Consider the following 24,673-nt stretch of genomic DNA (forward strand, 5'->3'; position numbering starts at 1 on the left):
AACACGCGCTACATGCAAACGCGTGATATGATTATTCACGTACTGTAGTTCTGTTGAACTGAGGGAATTAATTAGATTTTAGTATTGTTTAGTATGGCCCCTTGATTTCTGTTTAGGTTACTGCCTGTATGTAGCACTACTACTGTTCTTTAAATAATCGATGTCTGTAATCTTCGTCTACTTAGGGCATAGAGCTGTTATCCCAGTCTATAGTGTGGTTCGAAGTTGAAAAGTGATGTGCTGACCCGGAGGTGATCTTCTGTTGTGATTTACATCGCCAACATGTTCTTTCTGTCTTATTTCCAGGCTTCTCGAAGTTTGTCCAATGTAGGAAAGAATATTATACACACCTGGATATTTATAAAATGGAACACTGTCTTTAGGAGATCTTAGAACCTGTCTGATGCTAGTAGTTGGTTTAAATACAACCCTGATGTTATGGGTCTTCAACAATCTTGCAATTTTGGTGGAAATTGAACCCATAAAGGGGATGACTGCTGTTGAAATTTGCTGGAAGACTGTTCTTTCTTGTTGGTTATCTTTGTATAGAAATTTGTTGATGATGTTTCAAGGATATTTGCAATAGTGTTATAGTGATTTGGAACAGTTCTGTCTGAACTACTTCATCGTCGGTAAGATAAAGTTTTTGGCTCGATTTCTCAACATGTGGATGATGCTCTGTTTATGTGACCTATGATGGTTTGAAGAGTAATGTAGATATCATCCAGTGTCCGTAGGTTTTTGTAAATGGACAGTTTGAAATTGTTACCTTGTCTTTTAACTAGTATGTCCAAGAAGTGTAGTTGTTCATTGTTTCTACTTCTAGAGTAAATTTGATTTTATTGTGGAGTGAGTTGATTCTATTGACAAACATATGTATGTTTTCCATGTTGTCCTGCCATATGATGAAGATATCATCCACATATCTCCACCATATTGAAGGTTTAGGAGTAATGTTGGTAAAGATTTCATTTTCAAATTTCTCCATGATAAGGTCTGCCCATGGTGGTGACAGAGGGCTGCCCATGGCTAGGCCTTCTAATTGTTTGTATACCTTGTTGTTGACTTTGAAGAAATTTGATTGTAGACAATGCGTGAACATCTTTGTAATATCAGCAGGAAAGAGATCTTTGATAATGTTCATGACTTCTTCTGCTGGTACATTCGTGAATAAGGATACCACGTCTAGACTGGCCATTATGTCTGTTTGTGTTATCTTCACGTTTTTGAGTTTGTCAACAAAGTGTTGAGAATTTTTTATGTAGGATTCTGTTTGTCTAATTTTTCCCTTAAGTAAGTTCGCTAGGTGCTTAGCCAATATGTAAGTGGGGAGGACCTGCCATCCACAATTGGACAAAGTGGCACTTCTTCCTTATGCACTTTAGGCACCCCATACAGTCTAGGAGTAATGGAATGTGAGGATTTAAGCTTTCTTTTTAGTTCTTCAGGCCAAGTATTCATGTTACGGATCAGGAAGTTTGTCTCATTATGGTTCTTCATGGTAGGATCTTTGTTGAGGATTTTGTACATGGAACTGTCTGATAGTAAGTCGTTTATCTTCTTGAAAATAAGAATATAAAGTGCATAAGGAAGAAGTGCCACTTTGTCCAATTGTGGATGGCAGGTCCTCCCCACTTACCTATTGGCTAAGCACCTAGTGAACTTACTTAAGGGAAAAATTAGACAAACAGAATCCTACATTAAAAATTCTCAACACTTTGTTGACAAACTCAAAAACGTGAAGATAACACAAACAGACATAATGGCCAGTCTAAACATAGTATCCTTATTCACGAATGTACCAGTAGAAGAAGTCATGAACATTATCAAAGCCCTCTTTCCTGCTGATATTATAAAGATGATCAAGCATTGTCTAAAATCAAATTTCTTCAAAGTTAACAAGGTATACAAACAATTAGAAAACCTAGCCATGGACAGCCCTCTGTCACCACCATTTGCAGACCTTTTCTGGCTGAACAGTGTACATGTTAAATTAATTGATACTGTCCTGAATCAGACAATGTGTATCATTTTTGGAACAATAAAGACTACTCCATTGTATTGGCTACCAGTTCTGAGCCACACACACAACTGCCACAACTATGATGCCAAGACAACTTGATTCGCAAATATAACAAAATTTGCCGGAATCCACTGCTTCCTATACACTCCGATATTGACAGCTTTACATCACAGAGGCTTAAGTCAAGACACCTGCCTATTATAATGGCACAGCGACTTGTCACTGAGGGCTATGATGCAACAATAGCATGGCACATGGAATAGACTGTCTTTAATCCAAACAGCCCTCCATCAGGGTTTGACCTACCTCGAAAAATATGGACCTCTCTAAATAGGGTTTGCACCAACCATGGTAGGTGCAGATCTTCCTTGTTTACTTGGAGGATAAGACCAAACTCATCTTATTACTGTAGTGAGGATAACCAAACTGTACAACATATCACATTTGACTGTCATCACAGAGCCTATACGGGACCTGTAAGTGACTTTATAACAGGTTCTACAGATGCTATTGATTGCCTGTCGAACTTAGACATTAAACTTTAATTTTATGCTTATTTGTATATTTTTATATGAACTATAGCATCACTTCACACTGTTGTATTCTCTTATACATCTTTTATGCATTTTATTGTCTTGTACATTCTTTTTTTTTTGTGTGTCTGTGTGTGGTGTCATATACATATATTCTTCTTAGCCAAATGCTAAATAAATAAATAAATAAAGGGGTAATAAGACTAAGGCTTTGAATTATAGGCCAATCTGCTTGTCTGGAGTTGTGGTCAAGGTGTTAGTGAGGCTAGTGAGGACTAGGATTCAGAACTGGGTTGACAGCTAATGGAAGACAGCAGCAGAATTCTTTTGGATGGACAGCATGGGTTTGCTAATGGAAGATCATGTTATAGCACTCTCCTTAGTTATTATAACACAGTGACAAATGCATTGGACAAAGATGATGCATACACAGTAGTATGTTTAGGTTTTACAAAGGCCTTTGATAGATTGACACATGACATGCTGGTAATTAAATTGAACAGATGGGGTTGGATGCTAGATTAGTGTGTTGGATTGGAGATTGGCTGTCTGATCAGCCAATCTCCAATTGGACCTCAGCATCATCAGTAGGTTATGTATTTGGGGGGGGGGACGATATCCTAGAAGAGGAAAGTCACTAGTGGTGTGCATGAGGGATCTGTTTTGTGGCCATGATAGTTTAATTTGTATGTAAATGACACCGGAAAGGGCTTGAATGGTAATATATAGTTATTTGCAGATGATGCAAAGTTGGGAAGAATTATGAGAATTAGAGCAGATCTTGTACACTTGTAAGAGGAAACTTGAATAGACTGAAAGAATGGCTGAGTGTGTTGGAATGTCAGTTCAATGTAGCAAAGCAGGGTTTTAAAATTTGGGAAGTAGAGTATAAGATTTATGGGGATATCCTAAGAAGTTGAAGGAGATGAAAGACCGAGGGGTGACAATGGATAGGGACCTGAAATTTTGGGGACATTTTGCTACATTGGAGTACAGCACAATGGATTATAACAATGATGCAGAGAGAAAACTGGCATATAGAAATAAGGATCTTATGATTCCATTGTACAAGGCTTTGATCAGACTGCATATAAATTTTTGTGCACAGATTTAGTCACCTGGTTTTCAAAAAGATGACAAGTTGTTGGAGATGGTTCGGAGATAATTAAACTAAATCAGTTTCAGCTCTTTGGAATATAGAGTATGAGGGCAGATTGAGGAAATGCAAATTGAAGAGCCTATTGGATAGAAGGATGAGGGAAGATTGAGAAATATAAATTGGTAAGGGATAATAATTATTATTATAAAAACCTTCTTGGAGTTAAAGACTCATCGCATGAATGAGATTTTTCATAGAATGGTTGGGGACAGGGAAAGAACAAGAGGCTGTATTAGGAGGGGATGAGGTGTACTTTTTTTTTTTTTTTTTTTTTTTTTTTTTTTTTTTTGTGCATGGAGAGTGATGGATACCTGAAAGTGTGGTGAGTGCAGAGAGAGACTGGATACATTGAAGTCAAGGTATGACAAGCTGTGTGAGAGTGAGACTACTTTCAATGAGTCTCTTGATTATATGGAGGTCTGATGATGATGATAAAAAAAAATAATAATTTTATTATTATTAATGTTGGCATTTCACAGTATACTTAAGTTCATCTAGGATGTTAAGGATATGAACTCCACAAATTATCCATTGTTGCTTTCTGTCTCTATTAATGTACAATGATACTGCCAAGTATATTTGAAGTTGGTATCATATCAGGTCAAAAGGAGAGAAGAGTACTGTACATGAAAATTAAAAATGAAATTGTAGCATTATAAATGAAAGGTATAATTGCTAACATTTTAAAGTTTATAGACTGCAGTTTTGGTGTATGTATATTTATTTATATAATTTTTCACTTTCAGATTATATGAAGTTGATTCAAGCAACGAAATTGCTTCCTTTGCCATTTACCGTATTTTATTTTGTGCTCGTGGAAGACCAGAAACCAAAGAAATTAATTGTTTTGCCTTTACTTGTAGCCATGGAAACACTGCTGAAACAGCAATATTCCAGTGTCATGTTTTCAAATGTGATAATGCTGAAAGTGTGAGTTAAAAATAGTAAATTTAAATGCTTTCAAGTTATGTTAATGTTGTTATATACAATATTTATCTATGATATGTTAATGTTATTTGTAAAATTAGCTACATTTTTTGTTCAGTTCTTTTGATCCTTGTAATTAGTTTATCCTAGATGTATATTTACTGTACAGAGAAATAGTAAGTAAATCATTGCATAGCATTTTTGAATTATATGTTAACTAAAATTTTCAAATTAGTGAAATATTCTGATTTTTATGTGAAAAGTTATGAAATTTGGCACCTTGTTTGTGAGAATGTGTCATTAGAGAACAAGTGGAGGAAGAGTGTTGGGGAACAGCTCACACAAAGATGTTTCGTTTTATAAAATATTTGATTATATTGTTTGCATTGAGAGAATAAGGTTGTTATTGTTGTGCAGACAAAAATCAGATGTAAATAAACAGTGTAGATTTCTCAAGGATGATTCATCTTTTTGAGTGCAGTATATGTTGTGTGGGGTACATGGATCTTCAGAAAGTATGATGTTTTGATGAACTGTGAGATTTCAGTAAATGATAATTGGGAACAAGGAGTGAATGTTAGACGGAAGGCAGTAAGGGATGAAAATCTATGAGTGTTATTATCTAGAAGGGTGAATGAGAAAATAAAAGCACTGAGATTATGATCCTGAGTACAAAAGAGATTGATGGAAGAAAAGTGAGTGTGATTGCAAGAACAAAAGAGAGTACAAATGACAGAAGAAAAGCAAATGTGATTATTGATATAAAAGAGAGTATGACTGCCAGAATTCAAGAGTAGGGTGAAAGGATTGAAAAAAAATGAAGAACTAGTTGATTAAGATGAAAAATATGGTGAAGCATATGCATAATTGAGATTGGACATTTGGTGGATATAAATAAAAGGTAAAGTAAAGAAAAAGAAGGGACGAATGACACTGCATGCTGATTCCATTATATTAAGGTGCAGTTGATGGAGGAAGTGAGTGCACAAGGTCTGTTTCCTAGGAGGGATGATAAATAGGATGATTGATGCTTTTGGATATGAGGAGTAAACATGCAAGAGCGTTAGTGCTGGTTTTGTGAACAAATGATTCAATTAAACAGAAGGAGAACATGTAGTTATAGAGGAAAGTAAAAGTGTGATAGGAAAGGTAGGTAGTATTGCCAGGGTATGACAGTTGTGAGTTGAGATAGCAAGCAAATATCACAAATGGTATGTTGGTGGAGCTGTGTGAGGAGAAAATAGTGCATTTTGTTAATATGCGAGACACATTCAAAGGATGGATGCAAGTTAAAAAATAGTAAATTCAAAGGATGGATGGAATTGTATAAAAGTGATGGATTACATTTAAACTGATTTGATTTGATGTGAGTCAACTGGAAAGACTGTTGCTAGAAGAGAGTGTAATGAGCGATGTGGAGAAAGTAAGGATGTATAAGAGTAGGAGAAAGAAACAGATGAGACTGAGGGGAATAGAGAGTAGTAGTTGTGTGAGAGATGAGGGTGAGAGAACAGGAATGTAAGATGGACAAGGAAACAGGAGAGTCAGATGGATATGGAGACAGAATGATTGCTATTTATAGTGGTATTTATTTACAGTGCTTCACAATATAAACAACAGCAGAGGAAAATAATTAATTTATTGTACTTAACGAATATTTCACTACATTTCTGACCAGCATCCTCAGAGCATAAAATTATAAATGTGATAAATGCATAGCATTCACTTGGATAGTTATGGAAACAATTCAAAGTGCAACTGAAAATCAACTAACATCCTCAATTACAATTTGAATTGTTTCTACAACTATCTAATCGAGTGCTAGATCTCTACCACATTTGTAATTTTGTTCTCTGAGAATGTTATGGCCTTTGTGATAGGAAGGTCAAAAGGGAGGGTAAGTGCTGTTGATAATAGCAGGGAAATTATGTCCAAACAAGGTTTAGATTAAGAGGGAAATAATTGTATTGGTTTTGAAACAGTATGGTGTGAGGTATAGACAAATTAGCTTAGTGTACAAAAGAAGGGTTCACATTGTGAGGTGATTTTAATTATGGTATACAGATTGGAATGAAGACATGGCATCTGGGAATAAAGAAAATTAATTTATTGAGGAATGACTATGGATGGCACTCAAAGATTGAGAGTCTTAGATTTAATAAGACTTTCTGTCATCAGAAGATGTAATTGTGAATTTAGAGTGGATCTCCTTCCAGTTGGGTGAGAGAGATCACCTAGCTGATGGCTAGCCATATTGAAGACTTTTCAGCAATGCATATATGTTCAACTACAAAGTCATTAATTATGAAATGTGTAGGAAACATTTTGAAGCTATAGTGTAGAATGAGAAGTGAAGCCATAAGGAGATAACTATTGCTTGGGAAGTATTTGTCAAAAGCTGTTTAACAGTAGCAGTGTCTGAATATATATTCCAAAGGTCAAAAAGGCTAATAAGATAATGTAAAATGGATTAATGAATAAAGAGAATAAGCATATAATATGGAAGAAGATGGCATTTTGGATGCAGCATCATATGAATGGCACCCATCAGTTGCATGAGGAGTACAGAGAATCGTCTAAGAAGGTGACTTAGTTGGTAATGGCAGCAAAAGTGCAGTATGAGCAGAAATTAACCATTTAGGCCAATAAAAATCCTAGTGCTCTTTTAATGTGTAACAAGTAGAAGAAGGAATGATTATGGAAAGGTAATGTTAATAAATAAAAATGGTATATTGGTAACTGCTTCAGATAATAATTGTATTAAGTGAGAAATTCATCAGGGTATTTCTCCTTGTAATTCTCATTAAATGGAGCTTTAGTTTAGAGGGTAGGAGAGAGGAGTGACTAAATGAGTAAGCAAGAGGTATATAAAGAATTAAGTAAACTTAATGTTAATATGCAATACAACGTGATGGCATATCAGCATGAGTCTTAAGGGAATGTTCTAGGGAATTAATAGCAGCCTTGGCATACCTGTTTAATAAGAGTCTTGCAGAAGCCCAACCCCACGTTCGAGCCATTTGCCCACATGCAAGGCAGAAGTGGCAAGAAGTAGGGGATTGCTTTGTAGGGTGAAGTGGTAATATGGTAGCATGAAAAATTTTCTTTTGACTAATCCTGCTTCCACCTTTTTTTTTTTTTTTCACTTGAATGATTACATCAAACTGAGAAAACTTTCTAGTATCTTAACAAAGTTTTCCTTTGCCTAATCCTGCTTCCACCTTTTTTTTTGCACTTGGATTGTTACATCAAACCCTGCAAAAAACCCTGCATCAAACCCTGAAAATTGCTGGCTAATGGGACTCTGGCACACCCAATTCCATGAAGAGTCTGTTCCGATCAGAAACATACTACCGCGTCCAGGAGGTAGCTGACGTGTCGAGATCTGCAGTTCGGGATCTCGATGAGAAATATGCTATGAGGATGAAATCCTCATAGCATATTTTAATATTTAAGTGATGAAACTGTACATTATAATTAACTATATATTATAATAAACTATAGTTCGGGATCTATAGTTTATTGCAGTCCGGAATCTCGATGAGAAATATTTGAATATTTAAGTGATGAAACATATTTGAATATTTAAGTGATGAAACTATACATTAAAATTAACTATATATTATAATAAACTATAGTTCAGGATCTCGATGAGAATTATGCCATGAGGATACATGCTACTGCGTCTGGGGCAGCCGACACGTCGAGAGTTGCAATCTGGAATCTCGATGAGAAATATGCTATGAGGATGAAATCCTCATAGCATATTTGAATATTTAAGTGATGAAACTATACACCACTTAAATCTAAACCATGTCATTGCATACACTGATAGATCATCTGATGAAACACTCGACCAAGGAGGTTCAGGGGTTTTTCTAACTACCTGGAGGCAAGGAAACACAAATCAAAACCACAGCTGGCAAAATAGCAAACTTCACTTGAATTAACAGCATACAAGCAGCTCTCAAGTTCTATCTCTCAAATCCAGTAATAAACATTACAGAAGGAATAGCCATCTACAGCGACTCAAAATCTGCACTTGAGGCATTAAAAAATGGAAAAACAAAACTCACACAGGAAATTCATGAACTACTAATAACCTTAAATTTGAAAAATAAGAACTTCATCATCATCATCATCATCATCATCAAATTCCTGCCATGTACCCTCAAGGGGTGTACAGGATATGACAGTACTACATGAAAAAATTACATCATTACTAACTTCCTATCTACAATTTTCCTCCAAATCAGTCTGTTACTTGTCAAGACTCCAACATTATCAGATCTTATATTTCTATCGTCTAAGGCACTTTGTACCGTATCAATCCACCTATATCTTGGTCTTCCTCTGGGTTGTTTTCCTGCCAACCTGGCAGAGAACACTTGTTTTGCTAATCTTTCCTCTCCCATTCTATTTAAGTGACCATACCATCTGAGATTAGCTGTGCTAACGCATTCCTGGATGCTGACAATGTCAAGTTCTTTCCTAATATCCTCATTTTTAATATGATATTGCCATTGATGCCATCTGTTCACGCCTCTAATCTTTCTCAGGACTCTCATATCTGCGGTCTCTAGTCTTTGGTCAAGTGTTTTACTTCTGACCCAGCTCTCAGATCCATAAGTTAAAATTGGTTTGAACACAGTCTTGTATACAGCTAATTTAGTGTTCCGACTAATTTCTTTCTTATTCCATATGAATTTATTCAATTGACTTCCCACGATACCAGCTTTGCTGATTCTGTTGTCTATTTCTATATTTAGTTTACCATCTTCAGTAAAAATTGTGCCTAAGTAGCTGAAATGTTTTACTTGTTCCACAGGTTCTCCATTCACAGCACAGTTGATATTTTCAATGTTTCTGCCTATTTTCATTGTCTTTGTCTTTTTATTGCTGACCTTCATACCATATCTATTACAACAGCTATTCAATTTAGTCAGAGAATCTTGCAGACTTGTAGCGGATTTATTTAGAAGTATAACATCATCCGCATAAAGCAAAGAGCTGACATTAACATCTCCAATTTTGATATCAGGTTTAATACCACTTTCCTTCATAATGTGATCCATATAGATAATGAATAATAGAGGGGATAATGTACATCCTTGTCTCACACCAGATTTAACATTAAACCATCTTCCTGTACTTCCTTCAATTCTAACTGCTGACACACAACTCAAATAAAGACTAAGTATTGCTTGATATAATGCCCCATTGACACCATATAACTGCAGCGTATTGAATAGCTTCTCTCTTGGCACCTTGTCATATGCCTTTTCCAAATCGACAAAACTTAAATACAGATCTTTGTTATATTCCCATGCTTTCTCGACTATTTGTCGTAAAGTGAAGATCTGATCCTGACAGCCTCTACTTGGCCTGAATCCAGCTTGTTCTTCACCAAGCTTTTCTTCCACAATTCTTCTCAACCGTTTCTCAAGTATACTTGCATAGATCTTGCCAGGAACACTCAGTAGGGAAATACCTCTGTAATTCTCACATTCAGTTTTATTTCTCTTTTTATATATGGGTACTATGAGAGCTCTACTCCAATCATCGGGAATTCGTCCCTCTGTCCAGGCTTTCTGAACTATGCAGTGCAGCCACTGTAAGACTCTTATACCACCATACTTCAGCATTTCTGGTCGAATATCATCTACTCCTGCTGCCTTTCCACATTTCAAGCCTTTGATGGCTTTTTCTACTTCAAGTATGGATATGTATTCCTGACTGCAGGCCTGGTCAGTGTTTTTTATCACTGTGCTGTCATCACTGCTTGTTTCATTTAGCAGTTTTTCAAAGTAATTACTCCATACTTCAAGGATATCTTTTTCTCCTGTTTTCATTTCACCTTTATCATCTCTAATTCCTTTTACAGCACTCTTTCCTCCATTCCTAAGTTTCTTCAACAACCTCCAGAATATTCTGCCACCTTCTTGATATTTATTTTCTATATTCTTGCCAAAGTCCTCCCATGACTTTTGTTTAGCTAGTGTTACACACTGTTTAGCTTTCTTACATTTGTCTCTGTATTCTGTAAGAGTAAAAGCTGACTTATTTGCCAGGAACTTTTGATATGCTTTCTTCTTTTCCTTCACTGCCTCTTTAACTTCCTGTGTCCACCAGGGAGTTCTGATTTTTTTATCCTTGCACACAACCTCACCACATGCCTCTCTGGCAGAATCAATCAATGTTTCCTTCAGAGTTTGCCACTGAATCTCCAAGGTTTGATTCCTGTTCTCAAACTCTTTCATTTTCTTTTCAATAATATTTCTGTATTTTAGTCTACAGTTCACATCTGAGAGCTGCTCGACTTTTATTCGCTTTGAAACTTTCTTACATGTTATTCTTTTCAATATGAAATTCAATTTTATCCTGCTCAAGACTAAATAGTGATCACTTCCAATTTCAAATCCTCTGTACACTCTGGTGTCCTGCACCAGGGAGAAAACATCACTATCAACAATAACATAGTCAATGAGACTTTTCTTATTCCTAACCTCTTCTCTCCATGTGAATTTGTGCACATTTTTATGTTGGAACATGGTGTTAGTAATAACCAGTCCATGTCCTGAGCAGAAATCCAACAGATATTTGCCATTATTATTAGCTTTGCTCTTTTCTCCAAATTTTCCCAAAATATTTTTGTATGTCTCACAATCATTTCCTACTCTACTATTTAGATCCCCAACAAGGACCAACTTTTCCTTTTTCATTGTGTCAGTTGCTTTTTCTAAAGCCTCAAAAAATTCCTCACTTCTACCTTAGTAGAACCTTCTGTGGGACCATAGGCACAAATAAGTCTCATTGTCCAGTTCCCCATTCTCATATTTGCCCACATTACTCTACTTGAGACTGACTGCCATTCAAGAAGATTAGCCTCGTATTTTGTGTTGAATACTATGGCTACTCCTTCTTTTCCTTGATTGTCATTGCCTGAATATAACATTTTGTATTTATTGCTCAGAAATATCTCACCAGTTTTGGTCTTTTTTGTTTCAGTCACCCCTATTATGTCGATCTGGTACTTATCTAATTCCTCAGCTAGCTCCATTTCTTTGCCATTCAGGCTTCTTACGTTGATAGTACCGATCTTTAACTCTGGTGATGTTGAGTTAGGGTTTGTTTTCAGATTTGTTCCAGTAGCTGACTTTTCGATGTTCGCCCTGGTTCCCTGGCGAAAACAACGGGGGCCTTGTTTAACCGGGCGACGCCCCAGCCGGCATGAAATTTTGTCATGTCGTACCATCATTTTTTATTTTGGTTTAACCAATAAGAATACAATTTGGTCGGCTAAATCCCAAATTGCCAGCCCATCCTCGTTCGTTCAGTATCAAAGTAGATACCCAACAGGGTGCACCACGAGAAGGTGAGGATTGGACATTAGGTCAGAAGCCCTGGTCGGTTCTCCACATTCCTTTAAAGGCTATGTCGAGGTCTCCTCTCAGTTATACAGCTTTGACCCTTAAGCACCCCAAAATAAGAACTTCACCCTCTTTAAATATTGAAGGCAATAAAAGAGCAGACAGACTAGCCGAAGAAGCAGGATACCTACTTCAAAAATTACACCCACTATCACTAACCAATGCTAACTCTTTTGCCAAAATAAGATTGGTAAAACAAACTATCAAGAAGACGAATGAAATCAGCAAAATTAATGAAAATAGAGAAATAATCACAATCATCACCAGACTAAGGACAGAACATTTTAAAGGCATGAAAATTCAGACAGACAGTAGAAGAAGCTATGAAACATGCAAGAACTGTCCAGGAGTTGAACCAACACTTCTCTAATCCAGACTATTTTAATAATAAGGTGTGACACCTTTTGGCTACTTGTTTATGAAAACGACTTCTGCATTACTTCAACCTTAGTATCACCTCTGAGTCTGGCTTCCATCGATGAGACCTCAATAAAGGTTGAAACCAGTCTGGGTAGTGACCCTTCCCATAATGCATAGCATTATACATGTCTGCAAGGAGATGGGCTTTGCATTATGGGATACTAAGACAAGTAATGTGAAGTCATTAGCTTTTTTATACAAGTTGCCCCAGTCCTGAAAATAGTTCACGTGCAAACTTGTTTGCTTACACTTGGATAAAGGATTAAATCAAGTATATATTATCTTGGTATCTTTAATTTATAATTGAACTAACACCTGTACACCCCTTGAGGGTACATGGCAGGAATTTGATGATGATGATGATGATGATGATGATGATGTTCTCTGTGATGGTTTGCACAAGCTTGTTAAAGAGAGGTCATGTTTTACCAAACTATATGTATTACAACAAGGTGAACAGATGTGTTGGACAAGGGAGATATGAGGGTGGTCTGAAAAGTTCTAGGCCTCGACCATAGATGGCAACACTATAGGCAAGATTTTTTTTTTCTGACAATAACACTTAATATAAGCATCAATATGAAATTGCAAGTCATTTATACAACTGTATAAAAATGACTTAATATTTTTATACAGTTGTCTGAAGCAAGAGTGTTATCTGTATCCCTTGAAATGGATAAAATTGAGTATCATGCTGTAATAAAATTCTTTCTAAAAGAAGGTTTAACTCCAAAAGAAATTCATTCGAAGTTCATAAAAGTTTATGCACACTCTTCTTCTTTGTTTTCAACAATTAAGAAATGGGCTGGCGAGTTTAAGTGGCCATACCAGCCTTGAAGATGATCGTGAAGGACTTCCAAAAAGTGTAACAACACCAGAAATCATTGATCAAGTGCAAGATATGGTATTGGATGACCAGCGGGTCAAAGTGCATGAAATTGCTGAAACTATAGCCATTTCAAAAGAACACGTAGGATATATTTTGCATGAAGAATTGCAAATGAAAAAGCTTGTGCAAGATGGGTGCCTCGCTTGCTCACAGCAGATCAAAAATGCACTCACATGAAAATCTCTGAACAGTGCTTGTAGCGTTTTAACAAGAATAAAACTGATTTTCTGCATCGATTTATTACTATGGATGAGACTTGGGTTCACCATTACACACCAGAATCCAAATAGTAGTCAAAACAGTGGACAGAAGCTGGTTGTTCAGCACCAAGGAAGACAAAGTCGGTTCCATCAGCAGGAAAGGTCATGGCATCAGTGTTTTGGGATGCTGAAGTTTATTAATTATCTTGAAAATTTTTTTTCAAGTAATGTGAAGTCATTAGCTTTTTTATACGAGTTGCCCCAGTCCTGAAATAATTCAGGTGCAAACTTGTTTGCTTACACTTGGATAAAGGATTAATCAAATATATAAGAGCAGGGAATGTTATTCTGATCTTTTAACCAAACTAGATGAAAAAATTCGTGAGAAAAGACCTGGTTTGCAGAAGGAAAAAATCATCTTTCATCAGGATAATGCATCTGCCCACAAAGGTGATTTGGCAATGGGAAAATTAAAGGATCTGCACTATGAATTGTTGGAACATCCATCCTGTTCCCCAGATTTGGCTCCGTCTGACATCTATCTCTTCCCAAAACTAAAACTTTTCCTTGCTGATCACCTTTTTTTCTTCGAATCAAGAGGTGATTGCAGCTGTAGTGGGGTATTTTGCAGATCTTACTGAGAACTACTACAGGGATGGGATAATGGCGCTGGAATAAATGTATTAGTCTTAAGGGAAATATGTTGAAAAATAAAAATAATTTTGAAATTATAAATTTGTTTTTTCATTGTTAGGCCAAGAACTTTTTCAGACCACTCTTGTACATATACAGTGGTATTATTTAGATTTTGCAATGGCTTTTGATAGATTGTCATATGATGAGTTGACAAATTGGTAACTAATTTGTAATGAATGAGGTTAGATACTAGTTTAGTGATTGGCTTTCAGATTAACATTGGCAAATGGTGCATGGAGTGTAGTATTGTGAAAGAGGAGATGTGTTTTGGGATTATTATTGTTTAACTTGTATGTTAATGATACTAATACAGGTTTAACAGTGATATATGTAGCTGATTCAAAGTTCAGGAGTACTATGAAGATTAGAGCAGACATTGTCGTTATTAGAGAATATTAATAGACTTTTATGAGTGAGTTTGCAAGTGGAGCAGCCACCAAACTGATTCACGATCATTGCTTCATTGATAATGCAACTGAACATGGAAAACATCAACATGCTACATAACCTCATGTTCACTGTTTCTGACTCAGTTGAGACAGAAAATAAAACATATAATGCTGTCATTCTTGACTTCTATTTCAGACAGTGCTAAAGGATGACAACAGCAAATTTGCTGAAAGATGTGACTTTGACCTGATCCCCCAGAAAAATCATTAAGTGCTGCAGTTTCTGTTACATACAAATTGAGAAATGGAATGAACTTCTGATAGAAGTGATCTCTTATGCATGTGAGTAGATCTGAATTTGTAACAGGTGGATGACAAGTTCCAAGGCACTCCAATCCTATTTTGTGTACATGTCCAGCTGGATCTGTCTTTGTCCAACGGTAACAAGGTCGTTAATTATACTAGAAAATGCCAAAATAATAATAAAGCATGGATCACTGACTATTTTTTTTTAAAGTGTGTGTGTGTGTGTGTGTGTGTGTGTGTGTGTGTGTGTGTGTGTGTGTGTGTGTGTGTGTGTGTGTGTGTGTTCAAATGCTAGTGTAGAAATTGAGCACTGTTCATAGCCATTGTGGAAACAACTAGAATGCAAACACTGCATGGGAAATGTGCATGGCTCATGCACTCAGCAGCATAATCCCGTAGAATCAAATTCACTTTGCCAAATATGCATAGTCTCAGTCAAACATGTGTTTCTAGTCTGTAAAACCTCAGAAAACCTCACCTTTTCCTGATAGAAACTTAAATTTCAACTTTTCCAAGCAATGCTACTCATTTCAGCTTTTCTGGTTACACATACTTTCACTCGTTTTGTCACACAGGTGGCATTTGTTCATCTTCACTCTGATATACCATGTCAAAGAGTATTCAACTTATAATCTCCTGTTTTTGATCACCTTTGTCTTTAAAAAAATCTCTCTGCCCCAGTCTATCAGATTCATTTGCTGTCTCTCTCTCTCCTAATGCCACCAGCTAATCTGAACTTTATGCTTTCCTTTCTTTAAATGTAAATTTTCTTCTTTCCATATTTCTTAACAGCATAGTCATCTTTCCTGAAGATTTTAATGCTATGACACTAGTTGACTTCCTTCTTCCTATTGGACATATCAAACAGGTAGAGATGCTTAGACTTTTATTATCATCAGTACATCAAATTGTTCACATGCCTACCAGAATACTAGATAACACACACACACACACAGCCACTCTCATCCACTGTTTGACATAAGAATGCCAAGTGGGATGATCTTCATAATGTCAAACATATGTACTGAACACATAACTGAAGTGTTTCTGAAGTAATTTTCATTGTTATGAAAACATTTATTACCTATTCTTCTCTCAATTCCTGATCTCCTAAACTTTGATACTCAAAGATGTTCCAGTTCTGTATGAGTGAAGAACTAAGAATACTATAACTGGCTATCATCCAGTCTCCATCTTCCTTTACTGCTTATACTAAATTTATCTGTATACCATTCCATTAAATGCAGGATTTTGAAATATATATTAATATGTTGTCATGTTTTTCACATATCTACAAAACTTAAATACATATTCTACTTATATTTCCACAAATTCTCATCTGTTTGTTTTAAAGTAAAAAACTGACCCTGACCACCCCTATTTGTTCTGAACTGAGTTTGTTTTTCCTCAAGTTTCTCTTCCACTATTATAATTAGCCTTATCTGAAGTAAGCCAAGACATTCACAGCATCTTTGTTTTCAGTTTTCATGTCACAATTATCATCTTTGATTGCTTTTAAAGTATTCTTTTTTATCCATTTCTATGCGTTTTGAATATCCTTTAAAATATTATGCTAGCTCTGTAATATTTGTTTTTTACAATTTTACCAGTCTTCCCATGACATTTGTTTAGCTACTTTTACACATTATTATACTTTCTTAAATTTTTCTCTTTGTTCTCTCAGGACACCTGTATCAATATGATTTATTCTTTTCCAGGACTGCCTCTTTAACTGCTTGCATCCACCATAAGTACAGATTTTTCTCTCTTTGCACAAGTTCACCACATGTTTCACTGACTAAATTAGTCAATGTTTTCATGAGATTTTGTCACTGAGTCTGCAAGGTTTCATTCCTGTTTTCAAACTCTTTCATTTTTTCCTGAATAATATTTTGTATATTTGAGGCTAAAGTTCATCTCTGAAAGCTGCTTGCCTTTGATTTTTTTAAAACTTTTATGTGTATTTTTTCTTTTCAGTATAACCTTGAAATGAAATATGAATGCATGGAAAGGCTTATGTGTTCACAGGACATGTTATTTATTTTTAATGGTATAGATAAAAACACAGAAAGATAATAAAATATTTATTAACTTATTTGCTGGAATTTTATCCAGCATCTTCAGAGAACAAAAACAGATTGTCACAGTTTATTTAATAATTAGGCATCATCTATGTTGGAAAAAGAGAGAAAACAAATATTAGATCTTAAAATGACTGTTTCCCAAATTTTTGGTAAATTTCTACAGCTATACTTGTTGAGGTTTGGAGTATTTTTAAAGCTTCCGCTGATTCCAAAAACAATCTCTCTGATTTATAATGTCAGACTTATAATCTCTATGTAGCACTTTTTTTTTTTCAAATTGATCCTGTGTGAAGGGATATCCTCGACTTGCCATAACGATAGTGCCGAATGTATTTTTTATGTTCACTAAGGCAGATGTCAACAGTTCTTCCTGTCTATCCATAGTAAGTCCAGTCACAAGAACAGAGCAGTTCATAAACTCCTGGATGTGATAAAGAATACAGTTTGTCCTGAGGTGAACGGATGAGAGTTGCCAATTTGACAAAAAAGTTTAAATACAGTGCATAGCTGGTATTTATTGAGAACTATAGATATCTTTTCAGATGTGCCTTGAATGGAATGGTAACAGCTGTTCTGTGGTCTTGTGTGGTAGGCAATGGAGGGGATTTTTGGGAAGCATTTAGTGTTTTTTCTATCCTATGGAGATTATAGCCATTGGCTAAGAAGGTGTGATGTAAGTGATTGAGTTCAGCAGTAAGAGCATTGTCATTGGAACAAATAGCTCTAGCTCAGTGAGTTAGTGTTTTTAGGATGCCATACTGTTGAGCTGGATGATGATGCTATTGTTTATGCAAATATCTCCATGTATGTGTGGGTTTTCTATAAATAGAAAAAGATAAGGAACCATCTCCCACCCATGAAAGGTTTTTGTAAACCTATAGCACATTCAAATTGTGTATGGGCTAAGAATTTTTTTTTTTCTATTTTTTATTAATTTTTATAGTTTTTAAAATTTTTTATTTATTTTTACATAGTCCAGATTAGTCTCTACTGTAGAGACCAAACAGCCTCCTATAAGTGAGGTAGTGCTTGCACAACAGATGATGAAATTCATTGCCCACCAAAAGCACTTATCCATGCTCACAGCAGGATTCAAATTCACAACATTGGTTGGTTTGATAGCAGATATGCTGACCACTTGGTCAACCAGGCCAGCAATCACTGGGACTAGCATTTCAGGATTTCTGTATGGTTATGGTGATTACTTTTTGGGTCTGATATCTTTAATTTTTGTTCAGTATTCATTTTAGGTTGTTAAGGTTGTTGCATTAAGAACCATTTTAGCATGCAATTTATCTTTTCGATTTTGTGATTTTTTTTCCTCCTCTTTTTTCTATTTGGCTGGGGCATGGTACAGTCTGTAATCTTTATTGTCTTACTAACATCTACACAGCCGATGTAAAATATTATTTTTATTTGCTAACATAAGGGGTTTCACTTCTTTTTGCCACAAATTAGTCATATCTTAGTTTGATGTTAGAGAGAGTGGTAAAATTATAAATAAATGCTGTGTTGCTTTACTCAGAATAGCTAGTGAGATACCCATTGATTGGGTATCAATGCATGCTATTCTTAAATATCATAGCTTCAATGGATAGATCACTAGTTGTTCTCAGAATAAAGCATAAGTATATATGGACTGAAAAATAACATAGTAACCTGTTTTTTATGATATACATTTTTTTTTTTTGTACATGAGTAATTTTTGATTTTCCTTGTACAAAATTTTATTCTTTAAATTGTAATTGATTTCATTTTTATTTTGGTACATAACTCATAGCTGACAGCACTATGTTATTGATGTTTCAAAAAAATCTCCTTCAAGGTTTTGATATTGTAAACAAAAATTATTTAGATTTGAAATGATTTCTTTCCCTCTCTTCAGCATTTCCATGTTAGACCTTGTTTACTATATGAGTATATAACTGAACATATTACTGAAAAGTTCCTTGCTAAGCACAGCATTAATATTATTATTATTATTATTTAGGCCTCCATGGAGTCAAAAGGCTCATCGCAGGAGGTCCTTCCTAGGAAACACAAGTCTATCATATCACTCCTTAAACTCATTGACCGTTCTTGCTCTCACCACTCTATCAGGCAATGCATTCCACGGTTCAACTACCCTCCATGCAAAGAAACCACTCCTCATCTCATACTCCAACCAACTATTTTTACTTTGGTCTGTTATGAATTCTCTGTAGTGAGAGTGAACTGTATAAATTATACATATGTCAGCACATTAGTTTTTCTGGAATGCTTAAACTTTAATTCATTTTGATTCATTGAATTGGTTAATTAAATTCCTGTTTACTATTAATTATAACTGAATATTTTGCAAATTATTAACTTAAAAAAATAAAATTAAGTATCCATCTGTGAAGTTGATATAGTTTTTCTTATTATTATTAACAGGTACTGAAACTTTTGCGATGTTTTGCTGTTGCTTTTCATCGAGTCCCAAAACTTCCATCCAGTAGAACAAATTCTGTTGGATCAGAAAAAAACATTCCATTAGGAATATCCATAAAGAATAACCAGAAAGTATATATATTTGAAACCTCTTTGGATATCAAAGAAGAAGATCAGAAGGTTGCAATTTTAACAGTTTGAATATATATTATAATTAAATAATTTTGAGCAGAGGTAAACAGCATATTCTCTGATTATGCACACACATTTGTCTAATTAAATTTAGCTAAAATAATTTTGAATAACCTGTATAATAGTTCTCTTGCAAAATATTGCATAACTGAATTCACATATTGAAAATATACATCTGACCTTAAGCTTTTGTGGTTCAAATTGTTCATAAAACACTAATAAAAATTGTTTATTTATTATTTTTTTATGCTCTGTGGTGTACATTATCAGGAATAAAATATAATTTTAAAAAAACTTATATTAACAGATTGATTCCTAAAACCTGTCATATCATGACAATCTCGGGAGAGATTGTAATGAAATAGCACATTAAAGATGCAGATAAACAGCAGGCATACAAATCTGGCCTAGCTTATACTACCAATGAAAAAACGTTGACAACTCATAAGCATGCCATATATGGAATTCAACAGTAAGGTTCACAAATTCAACAATTCCTAAAGCCACTGAAATTATATGTTGTCCAACATAATGCAACAAAAATTCAGGTCTGATTTTAAACCAGTTTTGTTTAGCCTACATTAAAGACCTGAATATCTATAAACAACACTATGATAGACATTATATGACACAGCTGAACAGGGAACATGTGTTTGCTATCTCAGTACAAGTTCACCATCAGGTTTCTCATATATTTCACGTCCATTTCACATTTATATATATAGCAGTATATATTTTAGGAGTCAGTCTGTTAATCTAATTTTTTTCAAATTACATTATTATTTCTGATGATGTGTGCCATAGAACATAGGAAAAGGTTAAATAAACAGTTAAAATGTCAAATATTTAAAAAGTTGCTATCAAATGAAATTCTAAGTATTTTTTCTTGTAATTTTTTAAAAAATATATACACTCATAGAAAGTAGGTTTTAATTAATCATGTTTAGAAACTTCTTGATTATGCTTACCTGTATAATACAAAACTGCATTTTAACAGAAATCTTTCGATTCTGGATGGTTGATGATTTTCACTTAGTCATTTGCTATTAGACTTATAGTGTTGAGGTTCACTGTATTTAATTCTATTTAGATTAAAGTATTTTTTTTCGATATTGGTATCATAATAAATATGAGTGAATAAAGTTCACCTTCTAATTTCTTATATCATAGTATAAACTGTGACATAAGAAATTATATCACAGTTTATACTGTGATATAAACCTTTCTAAAATGGCATTTCCCAATCAGATATATCAGGTATATGTTAATAATGATGGTATTTTCTTATATATGCTGAGAGCCATCATTAATTTCAAACTGATCTACTTATATGACTCCTGACACCTAACTGCTGGTACACCACCAATTTTCCAGCACCCTTGGTTCCAGAGCCTTGCCTGATTAATTGTTTTTTGTTAGACCAATGGAAGTCACTTAATTCATCAGTACACCTCTGCCCCACTGATACACCTCACCTGCATCTCTGAAACCCCATGCACTACTAGAAACTTTTTATGGGGGAACCCATCCATGAGAGGTTGGTCAGCCTATAGTACACTATTACCGTGGATGGGCAGGAAAGAACTTGCTCACATTTATCTTGAAGAGTTGTGGATTGTATTTCTTGGGAAACACATAAGATGGCAGACTTTAAGATTAGGGGCACCACCCTGGTTGCGGAAGCAATATTCAATGGTCAGGTGGATTTGTGATTTGTAGTTAGAAGTTATTTGGAGTTAAAGTATTGTCTCGTGAAAAACAAAGCCTAATTTTTTGTATGCAGAGGAGGCAATATTTGTAATATGTTTATGTCAAGAGAGATTTGAGGTTAGTGTTATCCTAAGAAGATAAATCTTATCATGCAAAGGGATTTGGGTTTTTTTCAAAAGTTAGACTGAAGAAGGGTTTGTTTTTCTGTGTGAAATGAGACAGAGTTGTGTTTTGCTTGCATCGACATTTACAAGATTATCCAAATCCTACTGATGAATGCTTTTGAGATCTTTATTAAAGGTGGTTAAAACTCTGAAGACTGTGGTATTTGTGCATTGGTGAGTTTGTTAAATGCAAGTGAGGAATGCAGTGTGCTGTGATCAAAAAAACTGTGTATTGGTTGGTAGTCTGCTGGAATATATCATTCATATATAGATGGAATAGGAATAGAGTAGGTGAGAGAATAAATCCTTTTGGGACTCCCTGCATTGGTTGTATACTTAGAAGATAAGGAACCATCCGCCATCATCCAAAATGAGTGTTGTGTCCAGTCAGAAAGCTGGGAGTTTACTTAACAGGCCTTGGTGCCAGATTCAGTCAAAAGCCTTAGAGATATTAAGGGCAACCACTTGGGACTAGCTAAACTTTTCTATGGTATTTGTCCAGACATAGATGACAATAAGTGAGCAGATCATCTGTTAATTGAACAGTAACGGAAACCATAGTTGCAGTCATTTATTAGCCAAGAGTTCTCAAGATAGTGTAGCAGTTGACTGTTGATGGCTCTTTCCATTACTTTGGAAAAAATGGAGTAAGAAAAATTGTACAGTAGTTTGAGGGTATAGATTTGTCACCCTTTTTAGGGATAGGTTGAACATGGACTAATTTCCATACTACAGTGTTGTCTAAGAGATACTTGTTTGTGTTAATTTAAAGAAATCCTACAGTGTAGATACCAGTGAAATAAGAGAAAGTATAAAAACATGACACAGAATGGAAGTCACAGAGTGTGGAGTACGTACCTTTAGAACAATCAGAGGAATGCCATCAGGGCCAGGAGATGTTTCGGTATCCAATTTGAGCAAAATTCTCCTGATCTCTTTTTTGGCAAAAGGACACACTGGACATTGAGTTGCCACAGAGTATGTGTGTGGGTGGGTGGGAACATTTACCAAAATCAGCGGAATCAGTACAAGAATTGAAGGAGAAGTCAGAAGCCAGGAGGTTGACTTTTTCTGCAGGTGATGACAACAGAGCCATCAGGATGCAACAGTAGTGGGAGCAGTGTTGGGCATAAGTTGCGACTGATGACTTTGGCTAGAGACCAGAATGCATGGTGGCAATTTGGGCAGGATGCAAGTTTTTTTGCTTTTAGCTCTCTCTTCTGGCAGCTGTTCTGAGCTTTGGTACAAGCAGTATAGGTGGATGGAGTTTTGGATGCAAATTGGTTATGTATGCTCGATTCTTCTCTTGTACAGCTTTGACACATCCTTGGGAGAACCAAAGCTTAGATAGAGGACTGGAATTTGTGGTTGAACAGGGAATAAATGTTTCCATGCCAATAAGAATAATTTCAATGATACATTCAGCATGTAGTTTTGGGTCAGGTGGCTAGAAACAGCAATCCATCCAAGGAAATGTGGCATATTAGTTTCGTAGATTGTCTCACTTGTCATTTCTGGTAATGCTATACAATGTGTATGTGTTTGTGTTGGTTCATAGGAGAAGAGATCAGCTTGAGATTGTGGGCTTAATTACCTAGCAAACAGAATACATTCACTTTGTACTTGGAGGAGTCACTAGTGAGGAAGAGGTCCAAGATATTTGAAGAGTAGTTGGGGTTTGTCTGGTATTCTAGTAGGCATGTCTACTATTTGCGTAAGGTTGTTGGTGACAGCAGATGACTTAGTCTCTCTCTATCTGCTTGATCTGTGCAATTGATGTAGGAAAGCCAGCTGGTGTTTTGAATATTAAAGTCTCCAAGGAAAATGACCTCACTGTTAGGAGAGTTAGGTTGAAGAATATAGACGTTTAAGGAATGATAATCGAAAAGTTCAGAATGGTTGGTGGCATTAGGAGGGCAGTAGAGACAGCAAATGAATTTGATAGAATGTAGTATAGAGATTTTCAGCTAAAGAAGGTCAAAATAGGAAGATTTCAGGTAGAGCACTGTTTGACAGTATGTCAGAGAAAACATGCAAACATTGTGTAACCGGGAAAGTTGAGATGAGTAGTGCTTGGGGGGGAGTAGAAATTTGGGTTACAGTCAGGAAATTTAAGTGGAGTTTTGCAGACTCAAGATGGAAATACACATTGTTGGGATTTGAACAGAGGCCATATACATATATATATATGTGTGTGTGTGTGTGTGTGCGTGTGTTATTTAGTATTAAATGACTAGAATACTGAGATTAAATAAAAGCAGATTTTATTTGCATGACTAGTTTCATCTTTCACAGACTTCTTCAGGTTCACAAAGCATAGATATAACCAACAAGATAACCATAAAGGAACTGGCTTTGAACAGTACAAAAAAAGTGTGTTGGCAAATAACTGTTAGGGTTCAAGCCTTGATGAATTTAAAAAAGAACTCTCTCTAACTGTATTATTAGGCATATCTGTACATTTAAAATCTCGAACACGCCAAATATTGGGTAGCAGAATAGTGACATCCTGACAAGTTGTAACTTAGGTTCCTATTGATATGCACAGGGTTAAGGTTAAAGATACCAAGCAATTTTAAACCTGGTTTTTTACACAGGGTTAAGGATTATTTCTTTTGATTCTATTATTTTCCTTTCTGTTTCGTGGTAACAATGATGAATCCAGAGAACTGGATGTGGGAGCCCCTCTTCGTTGGAATTAGCAGAAAACAGGACATGGCTAGATAAAGCATTGGCTCATGTTCTCTTATAATTTATGTCTCTTTGATGTTCCTTGATGCAAAGTTCAATTGATTTTTCTGTCTGGTCAAAGTATGGTTTACCACAATTGCAGAAAATCTGATAGATATTGGGATATTTGAGGTTGTTATGATAGTTTTCGGCCAACTTAAAACGAAACGTAGCTTTGGTAGTGTCACGAAGAAAATCTGTATGTTATATTTTCTTAGAATCTTTGCCAATTTTGGTGTGACAGATCTGATATAAGGAATAGAGATGTTCACTTTAAAAACTGTAGTATCTTCACTGCAGCGAGGGAGAGGGTTGAACAGGAGTTTGTTGATAGTCTTCATTGAATAGCCATTTAGTTGAAATGTATTTAGAAGGAGATTGAGTTCGTTAAGTTTTTCTTCGTCAGAAA

General features: G+C 35.4%; 1 protein-coding gene across 3 annotated transcripts in view; it reads left to right on the plus strand.

Moving 5' to 3' along the window:
- Positions 1–24,673, plus strand: part of LOC150103728 (rab GTPase-activating protein 1-like) — a 473,281-nt gene that overhangs the window by 102,142 nt on the left and 346,466 nt on the right. For all 3 annotated transcript variants that reach the window (XM_090397129.1, XM_090397130.1, XM_090397131.1), the window contains 2 exons: positions 4,462–4,645; positions 19,472–19,648. In XM_090397129.1, the coding sequence (XP_090253255.1) occupies positions 4,462–4,645; positions 19,472–19,648 (361 nt within the window). The remainder of the gene's footprint in view (positions 1–4,461; positions 4,646–19,471; positions 19,649–24,673) is intronic.

This window comes from Typopeltis vanoorti, chromosome 8, assembly GCF_054136105.1.
Source record: "Typopeltis vanoorti isolate ZY-2024b chromosome 8, IOZ_Tvanoo_1.0, whole genome shotgun sequence".
In the NCBI taxonomy this organism is placed as follows: Eukaryota; Metazoa; Arthropoda; class Arachnida; order Uropygi; family Thelyphonidae; genus Typopeltis; species Typopeltis vanoorti.